The 21,368-nt window shown below is 37.1% G+C and overlaps 1 protein-coding gene across 1 annotated transcript in view; it reads right to left on the bottom strand.

Moving 5' to 3' along the window:
• Nucleotides 1-19,072, bottom strand: part of CTNND2 (catenin delta 2) — a gene marked incomplete at both ends in the record, with an annotated part of 525,744 nt that extends 506,672 nt beyond the window's left edge. The window contains one exon of the mRNA XM_084281644.1: nucleotides 18,944-19,072. Coding sequence (XP_084137770.1) covers nucleotides 18,944-19,072 — 129 coding nt within the window. The remainder of the gene's footprint in view (nucleotides 1-18,943) is intronic.
• Between the last annotated feature and the right edge of the window lie 2,296 nt (nucleotides 19,073-21,368).

The raw sequence follows: 21,368 nt of genomic DNA, 5'->3' as shown, positions 1-21,368 counted from the left end.
AACAACTTCAAGAGATTGTGATAAATGTCTATTAAAGCTTATTCTGAAAATCAAATTATTCTAATTCAAAAATTGCATGACAACATCCAGAGGTCCCAGCAATAGATAAGGATGCTGCTGTGCTGGGGAAAAAAAAGAAAACAAACAGAAAAAGCTAATAAAGAAAAGTGATCTCTACACAACACACATGTTCTTTCCACAAAATTCAATAAAGCAGACCTCATTTAAGAAACAAAATTAAGACACGGACATGGTAAATGGATGACAATTCTTGCTGTGCTACATTATGACTAAAATTAAAAAGTGCATAAGTGACCAATACACAGTAACCAACAAGCTTTAAAAATCTCATCCTGATTTGAAATCTTTGCTTTCATAAACTCCAAGTCTTTATTCAACTATTTTAGAATGTATTCAGTACTGCATAATCCACTGAGAAAAACAAAACAAAAAACCCCACTGCCAGATGATATCTTTAATCCAAATCTAGACAGTTTCTAAGAAGGAAACATATTCATTGATGTAACCAGTAAAACTATTGGAAAAATATTTTAAGTTGTTTTTTTAAAAAAAAAAATCTCTGAAGACAGTACAGCTTGACCAGCATAAGAAAATGTAAAACACACTTTAATTTTATTGGCAATGATGCAACAGAAGGAAATTAGGCAAGTAAACTTTAATGGTAAACAGAGACTGTTAAGAAAACACTGACATCTATTACATTAGACAATGTAAGCTGCAGCAGGTTTTGCAGAAAACTTATTATTACATCCCCTTTTGGGGCACTGTTTTAATACACAGGAGCCAATAAGGTACAGAACAGAACTGAAAAAAAAAATCCATTAAAATAGCACAAAAACTAAAACAGTATGGGTGAGTAACATCTCAGTAAACTACACAATGCCAACCAAAGGCAGTTAAGTATGGATTTTCTTTAAAGGACCACGCATTTCTCAGGATTTGTCCTGGTAGGATGGAGGGGGGAGGGAACGAGTATTGGTTTACAGCTACTTTACCAATAGTCAAATAAGGTAGACAGAAACAGGTCACAATCCTGTTCGTGTTGCATGAAATCCTAACCTGGCATTAAAAATTCCTCTAAATAAGCCCTAAATGAACAAGAACCATCTCCAACATGAACAATCTTTATTTTCATAGCAACCACTTAAGCATGATGGAGATAACAATCAATGTACTATATCCTAAAGTACATTACTGCAAATATTACATTGTATTTCTCCCACAGCTTTAGAAAGAGCTGAACAAACACCAGGAAATACCTCGCTAAAGCCAAGGATTAACGCAAAGAATTGTCTCCTGCAGATCTGGTCACGCATTCAGGGAGTGTCGGGCCTTTCTCTGTGCCGCTGAGACCAAGCAGCTCAGGCAGCCAGCTTAAGCAGCGGCCCGAACAGTCATTCAGCTTCATTTATTAGGAATATCTTGCCCCAATTTCTAGTCCATTCACCCATATGCTACACACAGACTATAAGGTGATTAATTTTCTTACTGAAGGCATAACTGATTTGCCTGCCTTCATTTTTTGTGTCACCTGAGGTTCAAGTCACACAGGAAGATACAGAGCATCTACAAATGAGTTCTGAATCCTCGTGATGGGAGTGTTCAGCTGACATGGTATAGTAACCTTCACCACATTAAAGTGTACAACATAGTTTTTGTACCTATTTCACTCTTTGTCAACTATTCATCTGATACAGTCAACTGACAGAAACCGAACTGCCTACCCTAAGGGATCTATACTGTTCTCTTCATGTACTTATACAAACAACCTGTCTGAAATTTAGGAAGAAGTTAATATTACCAGCGCAAAGGGAAAAAAAAAAAAAAAAAGAACTAAGAGATTGTGAAGAAAATGGATCTGTTACATAAAGTTTGATAAAGGATATCAAATTTAAATGTGAGGCTACATTTTAATTGTATTATTAACTTTAGGATATTTTTTTTCCATGTTGTTGTCCTTTAACTATTTAGGTCTGGTCAAGTTTGAGAAGTAATAGCTTTGCCTTTAAAACCTGCTTAGAAAGTTAAACCTTCATAGAACAACAAAGATGGGAGAACAGGAAACAGAAAAAAAAAAGATCTTACCAAAATCTTCCAGTAACCCATTCTGCATTCAATAGCTTTCTCCTTCACCAATCCTGTTGGCTGATTTATTATTTAAGTCCTTATCCCTTAACACAAACATTACAAATTAATGAGATTATTCTTCAATAATCAGCTTTCCTCTGTCTCTAATCTTATTTTTAAAAGTGTTAAAAACTAAAGTAATCAAATGGGTGTAATTATTAAGCCACACTATCCTCCTTCAAAGTTTATTTTCCACACTCTAGGTACAAAGGCGTACCTTTTGAATTTGAAGGAAAAAAGTGCATTATGGTTGAATTAATAATCTTAAAACTACAGAAACTTTGGATGTAAGTTACTTAGTCTCACCTTCCACTAAAAATACAATCATTTCCAACACCAGATTGTGACTGATTCATGAAAGCTCAGGCTCAGAGCCTCTCTGGGTCACCTGTTTGAATACTATGGTAGCCTCTACAGTAAAGTTTTACTGTGTGCAGTCTGACCTGCCCAAGCTGCCATTTATAGCTATCACTACTGGCTGAACTGCACGTCACCACTGAGAGAAGTTTGGTGCCATTATCTTTGTCATTCCACTTGAAGTTATTGTGGGCTAACATAAAGATCATCACTCAGCCTCATCTTCACCAGACAGCCAAGCTCCCTAAAATCCCAGCTCCCTGTCATCTGCTCTTACATCATGTGGTCCAGGCCTCTCACCATTTTGGTATCCTCTGACTGAACTATTTCCAGATTCTCACCATCTCCTTTGTATTGCAGATTACCAGAACAACACACAGCTCTCCCAAATCAGCTTTATCAGCTCCAAGCAAAAGGGGTAACAGCTTCCTTCAGTCCAGGAGTCATGTTCCTCCTTCCTTCTAATGTAGCCCATTATGCAGTTAATCCTGTCTGCACTAAAAAAACACCATTGCATATCATCTCATATTCAGATTGACATTCATAATGATCCAAGGTATTTTTCAGCAGGACTGTTACTCAGCCAGATGCTTCCCATCCCGGGCTGATGCATGGGGTTATTCCACCTCATATGCAGAATTTTAATCTGTTTATTTTAAAATCCACAAGCTTCCTGTTGTCTCAGTCCTCAGGTTTCTTAGGGTCTCAAGATGCTTTAAGATTGAAGCTGTACTTCAACTTTCCAAGCATCACCCTAATTTAGCATCACTCACAAATTTGCTGAGGGCATGGTCTGTTCAGTTCTGTCATCCAAGTCACTAATGAATCAAATAGCACAAGAATCAAGCCTTTAAGAGTCCCACTTATTACTGTCTGCTAAGTAGACAAGCTATTGATTACTACACCCTTTCAGTCCAGTAGTCCAGCCAATTTTCAGCCCACTTAATACCCAGCCCATGCTTCCTCAGCTTACTGTTGACAAAAATGTGGGAAAAGATATCATAAGCCTTAATAAAGTCCTAGTTACAGCATATCACCTATTCCCCCCTCATTCAAATTGCCCTAGAAAGCAAGATAATGCCTAGGTTAGCCAGATATTGATTGCACTTAAGAAATCTGTGTTGACTCTTTCCATTTACCCTCTTGCTCTTCACATGTCCGGAAACAGGTGCCAAGCAGAAGCATGCTATAATCTTTCTGGGGACTGACACTGACCTGACACAGCCTATAGATCCCTCCATCCTTCTCTTTATCATTGGTAAACACTGTTATAGCGTTAGCCTCCTCCTAATTCTCAGGACTTTCCTCAATTGTCATGTTCTTTTTTTCTCAGATGACAGCTGCCTTGCAATCATATCACCTGAAAGAGCTCTTGTTAATCTTGGCATAGAGTCCTAAGAAGCCGAATACACCCACTTTCTCTAAATAGTCCTCCGAAGTGTGGTTTTTCCATGTTGTATTCTCTTGTCTGTAAACAGTTAAAAATGTGAGAAATTTCTGTCTTTTTTATGTTGTCCATCATTAAATTGCTCCCAGTGATCATCTCTGGACATACATTTCCTTGGGTTTCCTTTCACTACTCACCTAGTTGCAGAATTCTTTCCTTTACAGAACTTTTACTTTATGCCCCAAAATTCAGCTCCAAATAGCCATTGGTCTTCTTGATTTTATCAGTCTTCCTTCCTCAGAAACAACTTAGAAATTAAAGTTAGCATATGAAGCACACTACAGCACAATTGTACTCAACCTCTAGATCAGCATGTGTGTAAGGTTAGATATCATAATCTATATTCTCTGAAAGAGAACAGGCAAGGTGAATAGGTGTAGGCTTGTTAATCACTGTCACAAAGCACTGCACATTGAAACTTTCATCCCATAGGGAATGTGTATGCCAAAGTTCTGAAAAGTATCTGGAAGCTTTGTAGAAAAAAAGCGGAACAAAAGCTGATGAGTTTTTCCTTACTATAAAATAATTGATACACCACTAAAAAAGAGAATACAGCTGGTGTTGATCTTATTAATTCACTTATTAAAATGAATGGGACTGAATTAATTTGTTTCATACTATGCTCTTCAGTAATGAGCAGAAGTATTTTGAAAATAGCGTAGTATTTATATATATCTAAACCAAATATTGAACTTACAGAAAAAAGAAAAGCAATGCTAGAGCACAACTTCAAGGATACATTGTCTCCATAATTTAATGACTCTTTCAAGCACATACTGAGAAAAGAGAGGCTAAGAATAAACATACCCAACTAAGAAGGAATATATCAACAATATTCAAATTAAAAAGAATTATTTTTATTTCAGTAACTGCTGCTTCTTTGTCAACATCAATTCAATCCTTTCAAATGTTAACTTGAAGCTTCACAGTTTTCTTAAGTCAGCCCATTCATCCCTAGCTTACTGATGAGGTAAAACCTCTATCCACAGTTCTCTCTTTTGAGGTAAAGCAGCTTAGTGATCATAAAAAAAAAAAAAGGCAGCAACAGACACACATTGAAACCTTAGTCTGACAAAATAGGAAGTTTAAGAAAGTATCTAAAATACCGAACAGAGAAGATGCAAATTAATGTGCTTTTAAGATACTTTCCTTCTCTGCATGCAGATGCACTGACATACCGAAGGAGCCATTGGCCGTCATCATACATTGCAAACAGTACAGTTATTGCAATATTATTTAAGTATATTACCAATGCAGTATCCAATAAATTTTTTTTTTTTTCTAAAATATATATATATTTTAAATACTGAGCCAGAAAAATACTAACACCATTTATTATATGATGTCTTCGTATCAGGGAAGGCTTGTATTAAGAAATACATGCTGTTAGAACAACCCAATGGTGAAAAAAATAAAAAAATAAAAAAAAAACAAGGTCAAGCATCCAGGTGTACACGTCAGACCAGCAGAAAAGCTTGCATGTCTTTTTCCTTTAATAGTTGGTCTCAAAAGCTATATTACCTATGCCTATAAATCTTGCATTATAACTACATGCTAACAGCCTATCTTGTCAAAGAAAAGGCAACCAAAAATTCTCAAGGGACATTAATTATGTATCATTCAAATTTACAGAAAAAAATCATAAAATAATTCCTTGCAAGACCACAGATGAGCTGAGAGGGAGCAGATACAGTTGTCAATGCAAGAAAATAAGGAGCTAAATTTTAGTGAGAAAAAAAAAAAAAAAACAACAAAAAACAAAAAACAAAAGGGTAAGCTCCACTTGAATCTTATTATGGTTGAAAAGGGGAAGGGAACACATCGGTTTCTGTTCAGATGAAACTGAAGAAAACCAGACAGATTCCTCTTAATCCATTTGTTCCCGGTGCATTCGGGAAAACACGACTAGATATGGTCTTCAGAAACCAGCAAAACGTATCAAAAAAAAGTGATAGCAATAATTCTCTTTCTCTCGTATTCTCTCTCAAACATTCTAGCAAAACATTAAGTATTGGATAATTTCTCATGCCATGTAAGGGAATACAGCTGCACATTACCTAAGTCGCAATCTGCCAAAAAGTATTTTTCATTTGTATGTATACTTACAGACTCACAGAATAAACTGTAGTTCATTTTCTGAAGGTGAATGACAAGTTCTTAATGGACTTACCAGCCTCCAAATACTCACATGCTACTAAAGAAATAAATGTACTAATTTGAGTCATTAGCTTAGCTCTTCTGCATGTACACTGGCATTGCTGTGGCATATGCTATCAGTGAATTTATATTTCTGTGTGTGAGAGTGAATCTGCCGGGTTAAAGTACAGCACAAGTAGCAGTGCCAATTCAGTATCAGCAAACAGGCACCATGTCAAACCTCACTCTGTGGCTATCAAATTTATTACGGACAACTGTCCTTTTCCTACAGTCCATCATTCAGCCTCAGCATGAAAAACCTCCAAAGAGGATGTTGGTGCTCAAAATAAACTGTGGGATGCTTACAAATCTTTACAGACTGCAGTGGGAAAAAATCACAGTTATGTACACCTTTTATGATGTTTTTCAAACCCAATATGCATCACTGCGGTACATCCAGTCCCTCTTCCAGAAACAGAATTACTTACTAGCGTTATACCTGGTTTTGCAATGCATTCGTGCACATAAAAAGAGCATGATGAACCTACATTATTAATTTAATCTTAAGAATTCAGACATGATTTAAATAAGGTTTCAGAACCAGCAGGAGTTCCTGAAAACAGGAATCAGAAGTTGGTTATTTTATATGTGTAGAAGCATACGTAGCAGTCAAAGGCTTCAGAGAGAAAGGTGCTTGTTCACCAGAGCTACACCTAAATCCCTTCATGAAGTTGTAGCCATACAGAAAGTACAAACTATCACATTATTTTTTTTTCACGACTGACAACCTTCAGCCAGTAGAACAGTACGCTAGAGCTGTATTGGAAGGTTGCCTTAAACTGCAGCAGGAATGCGGGGTGTTTGGTTGGTCCCTGCCACAATTTGTCAGGAACAAACAAAAAACCTTATTGAAAGAAACGTGTATTTTCACAGCACACACTACTGAGAACTTGTAGAAAGAGGAACACCATCCTTTTATTTTCTGTGACCTGAAGCAAAGAGAACAACATAAACTGTGCTGGAGCAGGTTCTTGTACAGAAGCATTGCTTTGTGAAATAAAAACAGAAGTTTAAAAAAAAATAGTTTGAAGGGTCCATTTTTTCCCTTGCAAACAAAATGATAATTCAGACTGATTCAATTCTAGAATATCAAAGTTTCGAATATTCCAATACATTAGAAACTGTAATGCTACTGGTTGACAAAAGAAAGAGGTAAACCTTCCATTTTATCAAATTTTACGAACCTGAGACTTTTCAAGTGAATCTGCTGAGTTGCTATGAAGAACCAGGCCCATTTATAGCATCAGATGCAGTTACCCTCAAGTGCTCTGTCAACAAAAGCTTCAAATAATGACCTACACTGACAATGAAGTGAACAAAGATGGGTATAACTACATACAAGAGAGATAGTATTTAACAAAAACAACAAAAAAACCAACAAACTACTTTGAAAAAAGAAAACGCTACTTTCCATGGGAACCAGTTGTAACATCTGAAGCACAAATATACTTCAGTAAATATACATTAAAAACATAAATAGGATTTTACCAAGATATATTGTTGTGCTGGAATCAGATGAATGGTGAAAGCAGGATATTTACCAGTTTCAAGACAGCATTCTTAAGTATGCCTATAAACAGCAGAACTATGAAGACTATGGAATATATAGAAGTGAATGGATAAAGGCAGGAATTTTTTCCATTCTTTTTTTTTTTTTTTAACCCCTGAAAAAATGTGTTGAAAAATGCTTATGAATGTGAACCAAAACTAAGAGACTTTCTAGATGAAGAGGCTCATGAAAAAAGGCTGGACAAAAGTCCTGATTTAAATCTTAATTACACAGCCAGACATGTAATTGCAGTGTTGCTGTCTGTTGGGGTGGATGGATACTTGTGACGGAGGGATAACACTGCAACATGAATCGCAGTTTTATTGTGACAGAATACCACATTAACCAGCACAATGTCATTCCTGGCAATTATTTTGGAGGGTACTGGACAGCTGAGGAAGAGAGGCTCAACGCAGACAGGTACCAGTTATACATACGTGGAACTGTGAAAAATGCATTAAAAAAAAAAAGTCTTATGAGGACTCTAGGAGAGCCAGTTATGGAAACTGAACGAACACAGATGAAACCTGAGAAGCACAGCTCACATTTTGAAACAGCCAAGCAGCTACGCACTGCGTGACAATCCAGACTAAAGAAATTGAGAGAATACTAATGGAAATAGAAATACTACTTTGTATGCTGTCAAGTAGATAACCAGTAGCAGTTTTTCACTGACAGAAGTTGCTGTCACAGGATATTATTACCCACAAAGGTAAATTTCTGCATATAAGAAAGAAAGATTTTGTACCACTATAGGTAAGATAAGGGGACAAAGGGCTGGGACTGATCAGAGAATTCCCCCCACACATACCCCCACAAATCCACATCCACAGCAAAGAAGTGCTCTGAAGCGATAAGTAGAGGCTACATGGTCTTAAGCCCCTGGGGAGAATAATGAAGTGATTGACCACAACCATTGAAGAGGAAGTTAAACTCAGCTCAAAGCTGAAGGAAATGTAGGGTGCCTTTGTTTTAGACAAATCTGCTACACCAGCAAAGTATTGCAACTGTTTGCACAACTCCTTGTCCCTGACATACAGAAACACATACCAATGCAAAAACACGGCAATGCAGAACTGGGTGTTTAGCACAGTTAGGTGCTTTGCTGTAGAGCCCAGCCAACCCCTCAGCAAGTGACTTTGCCTGCTGTGATTCCACCTACAGTTAGTGGCTGACAAAGCAGCAAAAGAAGAGCAAAACGAGAGGCAGGCCAGCAGAGCTGAGCCCACCCCACCTGTCCCAAGAGCCTCACTGCCCAGTGGCTGCTGGCCTCACACAGCAGCTCTCCCTGGAGCTCAGAGAGAGGGATGTGTGCCCCACTGCTGAGCTTGCTGGGCAGCTTCATATGAGCCACGTTAACAAAATGGCTCAGTGCGGCACCAAGCTCACAAGAACTCAGGACTGATCCTTGTCAGGCTTTCTCTGTCTGAACTTTGCTTGGCCTGCCTGCTGCTTTGTTTTACTTGGTTTAGCTGTAGCTGTAATTTTTGTAATTGAGCAAGTGCCAATGGCTAATTTGTTACGATCGTAGTTTATATAGATCGCAGTATTAAGCAGTTCTTCTGTGTACAGCAAGGTATTTAATGCCACTGCAATGACAAGAGACAGGCCTGATGTGATAGCAGTGGCCTCAGAAGTGAAAAAAAAAAAAAAAAAAAAAAAAAAAAGTAGTGTAATGCAGGCAGAAAGTGATAAGAGGTGGGCCACTGGTTTGGCACTGGAGACCTTACAGCTGTAACAATGTGAACGGACCAGTACTGGGAGCATTTATCTAAGCTCTACACAAGGTACCAAAATCAAACAATGACAAGCAAAGCGCTCTGAGAAGAGCTATGAGCTTCAGCTGCTTCAAACCCACATACTCCTTCCTGATGTCTGTGGGTGCTCAGCATCATGGTGGTGAGCATATTCTAGATAACAAGATTCATATTTATATTGTTATCTGTACTGTAATTGCTATACTCCGATAAGTGTAACTTCTAATTAAATTGTAATTGCAGTGCACTGCTGTGTCACTGTGCTAAATCAAAATCCTCTGCAACTGCAAGTAACTTCAAATTAATTAAGATTGATATTATATGTTAAACCCTCTGCATGTGGAATATCCAAAGGAATGTGGTCAGAGAGTATTACTTGTGACAGGTCTCAACACCAACAAAAAAGATATCCCAGAAGACAGGTTTCCCCATTTAAGTACGCATAATCTCATCTCATCTGTCCCCTAAATAAAAAATAAATAAAACTTCCACAAAGTCTTTAAAAATAAAAACAGCTGAAAAAACTCTGCCCTGGGCCTTAGAATTTGGATTTGCTGTTTGCACAAAAGAGGAAAATATATGTACAAAGAATAGCAGGAAACCCATGCAAAACCAGTGTGGCTCCACTGTTACACACTATAGGCTGTACAAGTAAAACCTCCCTCTGAAAGAAAGCGAGTGACCTTCCACCAAAACTGCAATTTAAACTTGAGGGAGAGAACTTATGAATTAAGAACTTTTAAAAGCTGTGAAGATTCTTAGCAAAGGTTAAAGTCTTTTGCTGGCCTCTTATCCCTTCAAAAGGAAATGTTCTGATCAGAGGCAACTGTAGAATAAGTTTCTGTCACCAGAAATTTCAGAGATACACTTCATCTTCACTACAAAGGAAGGAAAAAAAGATAAGTGCATACTACACATTGTTAAAAATAGTTTATCATGTGATTCTAAACTGTTTTATTATCTTAACTACATAAGTAAAAGACAAGGTTAAAACATATTTGGGTAGTAATGCACCTTAACTCTCAAGTGTAGATTTATTTTACGTTTAAACTTAGCGTAGCATTTGCTGGGTTCTAGTTTTTGTCATTTGGGGATAAACAGAATTGTAACATATTTTCTCGAAGTGTAATATGCGTAGTGTTCAGCTACCAGTTAAAGCTGATTTTTCTTAGAATAAAAAAGATTTAAATTACCCACAGAAAGATAGAGTTCCATTTAGCAGTAAATGCATCAAGGAGTAAAAAAATGCCATCATGTGACAGAACACACAGAAGCAGATGGGAAAGCACAATGGAAGTATTCAAGTTTTCAAAATGACATAAAAGGAACAAAAAAATAAAAAATAAAACAATGATGAAAATTCAATCCCCTTCAAAAAATCTTTTCAAAGCTGAAGTTGTAAAAGTAAGCAGCCTGAAAAGTACTAGCAAGGTAAGTTAAAGGAGAAGGGTTACCAGGGGACCCAGAGAGTGCTTTTACTCTTTTTCCTTCATTTCCAGAGAAGACACAAGAAATTAAAACAATCACTAACTGAAGTGTTAGTCTTTTAACAGCACTTTCTTTTCTCTGTAGAAGAGGTATGCTGTCTTTGAAAGCCAGGAGCCTTACAAACCCTTATTTTTCATGCAAATAAAAATTGATGTAGATTGATTTTGCTTGATAAGTACAGAAGGAGAAAAATACCAAAAATAGATAAATCAGAGGAACATCAAATATACAGAACAATGACTTTGACAACTTTCAGACAAGGAAGTGGGGCAGAGGTGGGGAATACCCAAATCTCCTGCTACCCTGCACATTTTGCACATTTAAACAGAGATGTTACTTTAGACTTTCTGAAGCATTCTAGACACTGCAAAAAGAAGTTAACTCACAGTTTCAAGTATATTTTTACAGCAGCCTTGCTAAAAAGCCGAGCTCTTGAAAAAGAGGTAAACTGATCCAATCACCATTCCCCCTTCCAAAAAAAAAAAAAAAAAAAAAAAAAAAAAAAGAGGCGAAACAACTCAACCTTCCTTATCACAAAGCTGCCTTCTAATCTTTCTGAAGAGTTGTTTTCAAGTCATTTAGCTCCCCAACAGCATTCCCCTCATGGCTGCATAAATCCACATGCTTCATTCAGCACAAGTTCAGTAGCCACTCCTGAACATTTCAAGTTCAGTTGGGTCTTCACAATGACTTCAAGGTAAGATTGAGAATCTGTGCCACTAGCATGGTTAAAATACTTGAGCTTAGATGTGAAAATATTTTAGATTAAAAAAAAACAATGAATGATATCAGAGAGAAGATCAGGAGTGTTAAACTGTTACAAATGTAATATATTAAAATTCCAATTCAGAGCTCATTATTATATTGCTTTCTTAGGGTATCTTTATTCTAAGTTTGAAATCCTTCTACTAATGACAAAAAATGAGTTGAGGCAGAAGTGCTTGGGGATCAGAAAAAGCGTGTTCAAATCCTGGCTGCATGATAACAAAGAATATTTTGCCTTTACAATGCCCTTTAATATTGCTTTAAATTAGCATTAGACTGAGCTGTCACTAAGTGGTATTTTACCCAGCTTCTCTGAAATTCTTGGCTTTGAATTACTAATTTTTCAGCACTACTTTGAGTTAAAATAGCATAATATTTAACTAATTTTATTCTCCTAATTGGCGTTTTCTTCCTTCTCCTCAAAGATGGTCTTGCTGGGAGGTTGTATTATCTCAATATCCTTCATTACACTAAATCTTCACAGAAGCCTTTCCACTCCTAGCTCATCTCCAACAATCTGCAAAATATGTATTTTGGATTATCACCCCATCCTTTTTTCCAGTAAAGTAGTTTTTAGTTTCTTTATACTCCATTGTGTACAGCTTCTGTGTCTTTGGGATGCCTTACAGAATACAGGCTTCTGAAAAGGAAGCAGGCGATCAGGCCCAGTCAGCATGGGTTTATGAAAGGCAGGTCCTGCTTGACGAACCTGATCTCCTTCTATGACAAAGTGACGCGCTGGGTGGACGAGGGAAAGGCTGTGGATGTGGTCTACCTTGACTTCAGCAAGGCTTTTGACACCGTCTCCCACAGCATTCTCCTCAAGAAACTGGCTGCTCTTGGCTTGGACTGGCGCACGCTTCGCTGGGTTAGAAACTGGCTGGATAGCCGGGCCCAAAGAGTCGTGGTGAATGGAGCCAAGTCCAGTTGGAGGCCAGTCACTAGTGGCGTCCCCCAGGGCTCGGTGCTGGGGCCGGTCCTCTTTAATATCTTCATCGATGATCTGGACGAGGGCATCGAGTGCACCCTCAGTAAGTTCGCAGATGACACCAAGTTAGGTGCGTGTGTCGATCCGCTTGAGGGTAGGAAAGCTCTGCAGGAGGATCTGGATAGGCTGCACCGATGGGCTGAGGTCAACCGCATGAAGTTCAACAAGGCCAAGTGCCGTGTCCTGCACCTGGGGTGCAATAGCCCCAAGCAGAGCTACAGGTGAGTGGTTGGAGAGCTGCCAGGCAGAGAAGGACCTGGGAGTGATGGTGGATAGTCGGCTGAATATGAGCCAGCAGTGTGCTCAGGTGGCCAAGAAGGCCAACAGCATCCTGGCTTGTATCAGGAACAGTGTGACCAGCAGGGCTAGGGAGGTGATTCTTCCCCTGTACTCGGCTCTGGTGAGGCCACACCTCGAGTACTGTGTTCAGTTTTGGGCCCCTCGCTACAAGAAGGACATCGAGGTGCTTGAGCGGGTGCAGAGAAGGGCGACGAAGCTGGTGAGGGGCCTGGACAACAAGTCCTACGAGGAGCGGCTGAGGGAACTGGGCTTGTTCAGCCTGGAGAAAAGGAGGCTCAGGGGTGACCTTATTGCTCTTTACAGATACCTTAAAGGAGGCTGTAGCGAGGTGGAGGTTGGTCTATTCTCCCACGTGCCTGGTGACAGGATGAGGGGGAATGGGCTTAAGTTGCACCAGGGGAGTTTTAGGTTGGATGTTAGGAAGAACTTCCTTACCGAAAGGGTTGTTAGACATTGGAACAGGCTGCCCAGGGAAGTGGTGGAGTCACCATCCCTGGAAGTCTTCAAAAGATGTTTAGATGTAGAGCTTAAGGATATGGTTTAGTGGGGACTGTTAGCGTTAGGTCAGAGGTTGGACTCGATCTTGAGGTCTCTTCCAACCTAGAAATTCTGTGATTCTGTGAATTACTTGTTTAGGTCTTTACTTTTGTAACACTGCCATTTTCTAAGAAGCACAACATGAATACACATCTGGCTGATCCACAGAGCTCTATGAAAACGGAACTAAATTAAATCAAGAACTCAAGAATCCTACAGAGCAGAGCATAAAGTATATTAAATGATTTTCTTCTTCACTAGCCACTGTGATGCCTCTCTTCAAAACTTCTGCACTCAACTCCAGTAGTGGGAACTGCACATCTCAAAAGCCATGCTGTCAATTTGAGGAGGTATCTAGGAAGCAGTAGCTGTACTCGCACAGCTTCAAATTTCAAAAGGAAGTTGGTCATCCAGCACCTTAGAAAGATGGTGTCCGCTGTATATATACTTGTGATATTCAAAACACATCATACAGTTAAGTTCCTTTTATACTGTATTAACATCTGAAGTCAATATATTAATGAAAAGTAAAAGTTAGCAAAAAGGAAGAGGAATCTCTCTGAAATATTTTAAAACTCCATTGGAAACAAGTGAGTTCTATAGCTAAGGATGTGAATACATTGATGTGCTACTGGGAGAGATAGTGAAAGAAATATATAAATTGAATATAATTAGTCTGGGTCTGAAACAGAGATGCCAAAACTTGTACAGACAAAGATGGAGTCTGATGTTTGAGGGCAAGAAAGACATGAATATATCATAACCGAAGCTATTTAGAAAAGCTACAGAACACTTCAGGTTATTACACTAATTATTGGTTCCTATAATGAGATTTTATTTTGGGGAATATTATGCATTACAATATGGCATTCAGTATAATAGGATAAACAGCTGCAAAAGTCATTCTGTGATCAGATTTGCAGCTCAGTACTTGGATGACTGTATGAAATGAAGTGACCTGCTGGTCAGACTAAACGATTTCCTAACACTCTTTTGTGCTTAAAACCTTAGAAAAAAATAGTCTGAATTCAACCACTCTCTTAAATTTATGATTTCTGTTCTGAAACTTCTTGTATGATATAAAGACATGGCATAAATAATCTGGCAGAACCAAGAAAAAAAAGGAAATCTTTCAACTTTTAGAGCCATTTTCTATCTGTAGTTTTACTTACATACGTAAAATGTACATAACATATATAACCATTTCCAAAAAGTATTAATACCATATAAACAAGTTCACATAAGTCATACATATCTTCATTTAATACTGACATGCATTACAAGGCTAAGTTACTATTACCTTTTGTTTGGTTTTAGGTCAGTTTCAGTCAGAATTTCTTGACAAACAGGTAGTTTACTAACGATAATATTGGTAAATATTTAAAAGTATCAGAAGTTACTTTAGAAAAAAATATCTAAATCTTGCAAAGCTTGGAGAGGTTTAACCTCTTTCATCCTTGTTTTCATCAAAAAAGCCATCAGTAACCATCACAAAGCCAGAGACACTTGTTTTCTCTGAAATAAGCATATTTGATTTAAAGAACATATTAATCAATCATTTATTTTAATGGCCTGAGAAACATTCCAACAGTGTAAGAGCTTAAGCTTTTTTTGGAAGGGGAAGGGAAGACAAACATCTGAAAAAAAATATTGATTTGAAAGCAATTCAAAAGAAAGATGAAATGTTACACGAGTTGCTCTTCACACAAGTTTTCTGAAAGGTAAAGGAGCTGTTCTCTGGAACAGGCTACTACTAAGATGGTGAAAGAAACTAAATATAAGTCACAAAAAAAAAAAACAAAAAAAAAAAACAATGAAAATACATGATACTATTTCTGCACTGGGTCAGTTCTTGTCAGTTCTTCAAGAGTTCTCTTGCTCTTAGGAAATTATTTTATCTCATGTTCTTCAAGCATGTTCACACACACAAAAAAAAATCTGCCATAACAAGCCTCTACTAGGTCATTGTCACTACACTCTTCCTCAGCTTCCACGAGAACTGTTTCTGTACACCAGGAAGTGAAGTACTGTCAACCACAGCCTTCGACGAAAAGCATTAGCCTTACTCCATATTTACTCAAAAGGTTCTCCAGCAGCTATTTCTACATTCAAAACAGCATTAGGGGCAGCTTTCTTCCCACAAGCTTTTATCACCAAGTGGGGTCAAAAGTCTCTTGCACAGATGGAAATTTCCAGCCAGAAACACACCATGCTTTTTGCAGAAGAAAAATTCTTCTAGTTGTACCTATCATTTATATTATCAGAAATTATAAAATCACATCTCATTCTGTTGAAAAACTGTTCTCATATTTACAGATATAAAAGCAGATGGCAATGCAGAAAAAGAAATGGCCTAATAATGTTTTCTATAGCCTGTGAAACATTTTGTCAAATGTGTTTGCCACTATATCATAATAAAGAATAAGTCTTTCTTCATACAGATATTTGACCACAATTTATCCAGCATGGAAAACTGAAATTGTCTAGTGATTTTAAGAGTGCTGGATGCTTTCTCCTTAAAAGACAGTATTCTGACAGAAAAAAAAAAAATATCCACAAACAAACAAAAAGCTTTCATAGATGTTCTTAACCCACAAAAGTTCTTATTTATGGGGACAGCTTGAAAACACCTAAGCTGAAGTTCACTGCCTAGCATCTTGTGATTTCTTAAAAATATGGGGTATTATTCTGACCTCACCTTCAGCAGTGCCTGTTGACTTTTTAAAAGTTAGAAACATGGGACAAAACCTGGGTTCATACTGTTTATCCATCACTTCTTTTCAATTGTTTCTTAAAAGTCTGAAACTTGAATGTCATTCAGTGTGCTAGTTCAGGGTTAAAACACTAAAAAGATGTCTTATACAACAAAGTAAGGAGCACAGCAAAACTTCCGATTTTCCAAATAAAGTATTTGTTTCACATAGGAAATTTCAGTAAAGCAAATATAGCACCTATGACATCTTCTCTGCGCCTTCTTTTACATATTCTGCCTTCTTCAAAGAAGCACCCATTACAGTCATCAACATCAAAAATTCCACAGCTTACTCCATTGCAGTCACTCAAAAACACAGATATATCATGAGAAATAACATATGAAGTTGCCCACAAGTGTTTCAAGATAATTTTAAGAAGTAATGTAACTTTTTAAAGTTAAGAATCAGCAAAGAAGAAAATATTCTGTATTTGATTCATACAACCATAAAAATTATGAACTCAATACTCTTTTTCTTTACTAGCAACAATTTTGAAAAATTGCCTGTGTTTGTATTTCTAAAACTCAAGGTCTATTTTTGGCTACAGTCAAAACCAAAGCAAAATCATATACCAGGCAGTCAAGTCATTCATTCATTCTTCTAAAAAGCAAGGGATAGACATCTGAGCAGAGAGTTAGAGACTTCATAAACTCTCCTAATGTTGAATTAACATGATGCATTTCATCTGCCTGCAGCATGGGAACAGTGGCCTAGGATTCCTCCAATGAAACACTAACTAATGGAAGCCTATCAAAACATAAACTATTATGGAAAACAAACAGTTTGCTCTTTCCAAACCTTTACTACAACATGGAAAGATAGTATTGGAGTAATATGGCTTCCCAGTAATGTGGCTGAACATAGAATCATGTCAAACTGCTGAAGTAACGATATACTCTGAGGAATGAATTAACATCCCTGAAAAAATAAGGCTCATTTTTTAGCTTAGTATATAAAATCTTCCAGCTTCAAGATGGATCTGACTACAGATCACCTATCAAGAAGGAAGTTCACTTCAAAGAACACCTGTCAAACTGGTATACCCTGTACCACAATGTTTCACTAGATTATCTTGTTAGTCAGTAGTACCTAAGGTTAGCTGTCCAGGCTGTTTTAAATGAGGGAGTGCAGAATTCCTTTCCTGCAGGCTCCTTTTTGCTGTGGTTCACAGGAATCAGAAATAACTTGGATAATTTTTTTCCAATTAAAACCCTTTTTGGACAGTAGATTTGGTGACAATTCTCTCTAGCACCCACTGATTGTTTTGTTTATTTGTTGGTTGTTCAGTAGCAAAATACATGACTAGGCATAATCTAGCAGCATCATCACCAGAAAAATACTTCTCACTGTTCCATTCCGCGTTTCACATTCCAACAGACAGGCACAGTCTATCTTCTACCCATGTAACTTCCATGTACATTCTTTCAGCATCAGAAAATCAATACCCAAGGCAGATACTTTTCTTGGTAATAACATAGTACCATAGGCTGAAACACTGGCCTTACATGGTTTTAAAACACAATCACATGCACAGGTAACACTACTGTCCTGGAAGAAAACATGCATTAAAACATTTAAACCATAGTAAACCCAATACAACAGCATGCCAGAAATCCTAAGACAAAACTCCACTTTGCAACCATTCTTCCTTGCACTTGCCTTTAAAACAAAAACCGGAAAATATAAATAACCTCTAACACCTGAAAGAGATACTTGATATATATCAAAAAGAAAAAAATAAGAGCAAGATCACTTTTTTTTTTTTTTTTTTTTTTAAAAAAAAAAAAGGTCAATGACTGGAATGGTGCTAGATATCATAAACTGAATTCACGTATTAATTTCATGCAAGTAACAGTGTATGTCTTAGCCAGGTAAGTTCATTACTTCAGAACGCGAGGAACAACTTAGACACTTGTAGAAAGATAAAATTGACTAAAAGCAACCATCATGTGTCTCTTGAGGCTATCTGCTTCTGATGAGGCAAATGAGGTAGTAGTCATGATCAGGTGTTTTCATGAACTAGAATACCAACCATCTCCTCATATACAGAGACATTAAGCAAAATCTGAGGCAATCAGCCCACTAAAATTGACATAATGCCCAAATTCATCTTTCTAGAATCATGCAGAGCATCACACAAGAAGTCTTTCCTTCAAAGATTTCTACTAGTTTTGGTTTTAACTTTCCAAGGCCAAAAGTCTGTCTATACCCAATTTTGCCCTACAATAATGACATGTCGAGTTTTGCATACAATAAAAATATTAACAAGCATATGTTAAATTTAATAATCTTCATATTCTGTAAGTTTTTACCTAAAAAGTCTATAATACCAACAAACAAGTAGCTTTAAATAAGTGTTAGTTCTTGTATGCCATGCCTACACACTGGAACTCCACATGCAGACTGCCAACAAGAAAAGCAGACATTTTTCAAAAGCACCATTCACAAAGAGTCAATGTGCAGAATAAAATAAACAGTTCAACTATATTGCATCTATCATAGGACAGTACATGGAAGCATACTGACATGAAGAAATATTTCAAATTCTTTGCAATTTGCATTTGCTAATGAAATTATTCATATACCACCTATGGAACCTTGGTAAAACCATTAAATCATATTATTCTCTTACAGTATGCAGATGCAGCAATTACATACCTGTTCTTTAACTGAAGCTAGAATGGCAGAGGTCGTCTCAGTTTCTGAGCCATCGCCGTTGGATGTGTTCAACACAGGACTAAGAGAACTTGTCTTATCAGAAGACGAGGGCTGGTCTGGCACAGGCATAGTTTCTGCAATTTATGGAAAAACAAAACAATGACTTTGTTATAAGAAAGCCAATATATATACATACCAGAAATCACATGCACCTAAGAATAATAATACTAATTTAAAGAAAAATGTAGAACATATATCCATCTGTTATATAATACAGGCATAATTAATTTATAACTTATTTTAAACTATAAATGCACTTAAGTTTTTTTTCTCTTGAGCAAATCTCAGGCTAGATTATAGTTTACATATTGAAGCATGAGATTATATATCAGAAGACTCAGAAGACATTATTTTTAATTAAAACAGCTACATGTTTCTGTATTACTCTCTTTTTGTAAGCAAATCAACTAAAGTGGTAAACACTGATTTTTAGCTTTGGTAACATCATTGCTCCAGATACATAAGTAGGGTTTTTGGGGAGGGAGAGGGTGAATGAGCCCTGTAGGAGGAGCTCACCCATCACCTCACCTAAGAGACCGAGTTTAACAGGTAGTACTGGGACGGGACACCAGGGTGGGGGTAAGAGAGGTGTCTTCTCCATATTTTTCTTTAACCTTCTTTGTCTTCTCTGCTTGTCAATACCAGAATCAATACTTTGAAGCTTATGTTAATTGTCAATATACCTAATTAAGAAAAATTCCTGGACTCAGGACTGGTTTTGGCCTGTGACGCTCTCCAAGAGCAATGTCAAATGAGGCTGACCAAGGACTGGTGGTTTTCTACTGCTGTTAGCTTTTCAGGAAGGTGAGGGAAAATGAGCCTGCATGACTTGCTGGAAGACCTTTACCTGCAACACAAAATACTTGCCTAGCACAAGCACTCCAAAATATTTAAAGTTATATGTGAGAGACAGCAAAGATCAATGGGGAAGCTTCTCTGTGACCTTAAAAGACACTACTGAGAAGACAACAGCCTTTTCTCTGTGCTCAGAATGATTACATCAGTGTGATACACTGTGTGTTTCTATCCTGAACTTTTTTTTTTTTAAACCATATGCCACCTTTTTATTATTATTTTAATTTTCAGACAGATTTTTTTTTTTTTGTAAATACTTTGTTTCCACCAAAGAACACTGTATGTTGCTAAAGCAGTTTTTGAAATTTTGCAAAAATCAATTTAAGTGTGAAAAAATCTGGTAACACAACCAACTGTTACAATAAACTGTAAGTACAGCTTATTGCAATGATCAAATAGGCTCAACATCTGGACTGAACAGTAGCTAATATACAGCCACTCCATGTTTCCAGGATTTCTGTTTTTGTTTAATTTTGTTTGTTTTTATTTGGAGTTTGAAAAATGATTTTAAAAAAGTCACATCCTGTTTAGCTAGAAACAGAGAAATCACAAGCAATGTGCCTGATGTTAAAAGTAATGTGTTGTTTTAATGGGTGCACACTTCTTTTGGACAAAAAATAATTTTTAATTTCTATGTCATTAGTTCAGTTTATTGCTACAGGTATTTGAGATGGAAAGATTGCAACAAATTGCATTTAATTAGATAATGACATTGAATCTTCAGCATGACTTTATCCAGCTGAGGTTTTAAATATTATGTGCTTCAGCATTTTTGTATTACACAAATTTATATGAGAAACACCGTGTAGAAAGAAAACAGAGAATGTGTTTTCAAAAATAACTGAGAAGCTACTTACTAAAGGTAGTTATGTTCAAAAAAATCATACATGAATCAGCAGCAATAGCATTGTTCAACACTTAATGGATCATTTGCACTAGTCCACCTGATCAGTTTAGGTACACATTTTAATTCAGCTTGGTCTTCAGTATAAGAAATTGGATATTCTTGGGTCTCAATGGGACTTAAAATTGATAGTACTGAAGAATTACAGCAGACACAGCTGAAAAGGACCTCCAAGTTCCCTAGCCAAACCTCCTCAACACTGTAGATTTTTTTTTTTTCTGCCCAAATAATCTGGAATATTTAAAACAGTCCTTCACAACATCCCTTGCTGAAATCTGCCATGGCCTCCTCAGCCTGTCTCAGGTTTCCACCCACCTTTCAGGCAGAAAGCTTGCTTTACTGTTTACTATGAGCTTTTTCTAGTACAACTTAAGTTCTATATTTCCTGTCATATGTATAATGGACACAAATTGAATTGTTTCATCAGTCCTCTTCAAAAATCACTAGCATATAGGATGACTACCGTACCTTTCCTTCTGCTCTGGGCTCTTTTCTTAGAAAACCCACCCCAATTTTCATCTTTCCTCATAAATTAAGTTTCATGATAAGCCTTTAACCAACATACAAGGGCACTTAGCATTAAAAACAAATGGAAAAATAGAGCAA

This window comes from Netta rufina, assembly GCF_964035555.1.
Source record: "Netta rufina genome assembly, chromosome: 2".
NCBI lineage: Eukaryota > Metazoa > Chordata > Aves > Anseriformes > Anatidae > Netta > Netta rufina.
The sequence above is the reverse complement of the archived record's forward strand: the minus strand, read 5'-3'. Positions and strand labels throughout refer to the sequence as shown.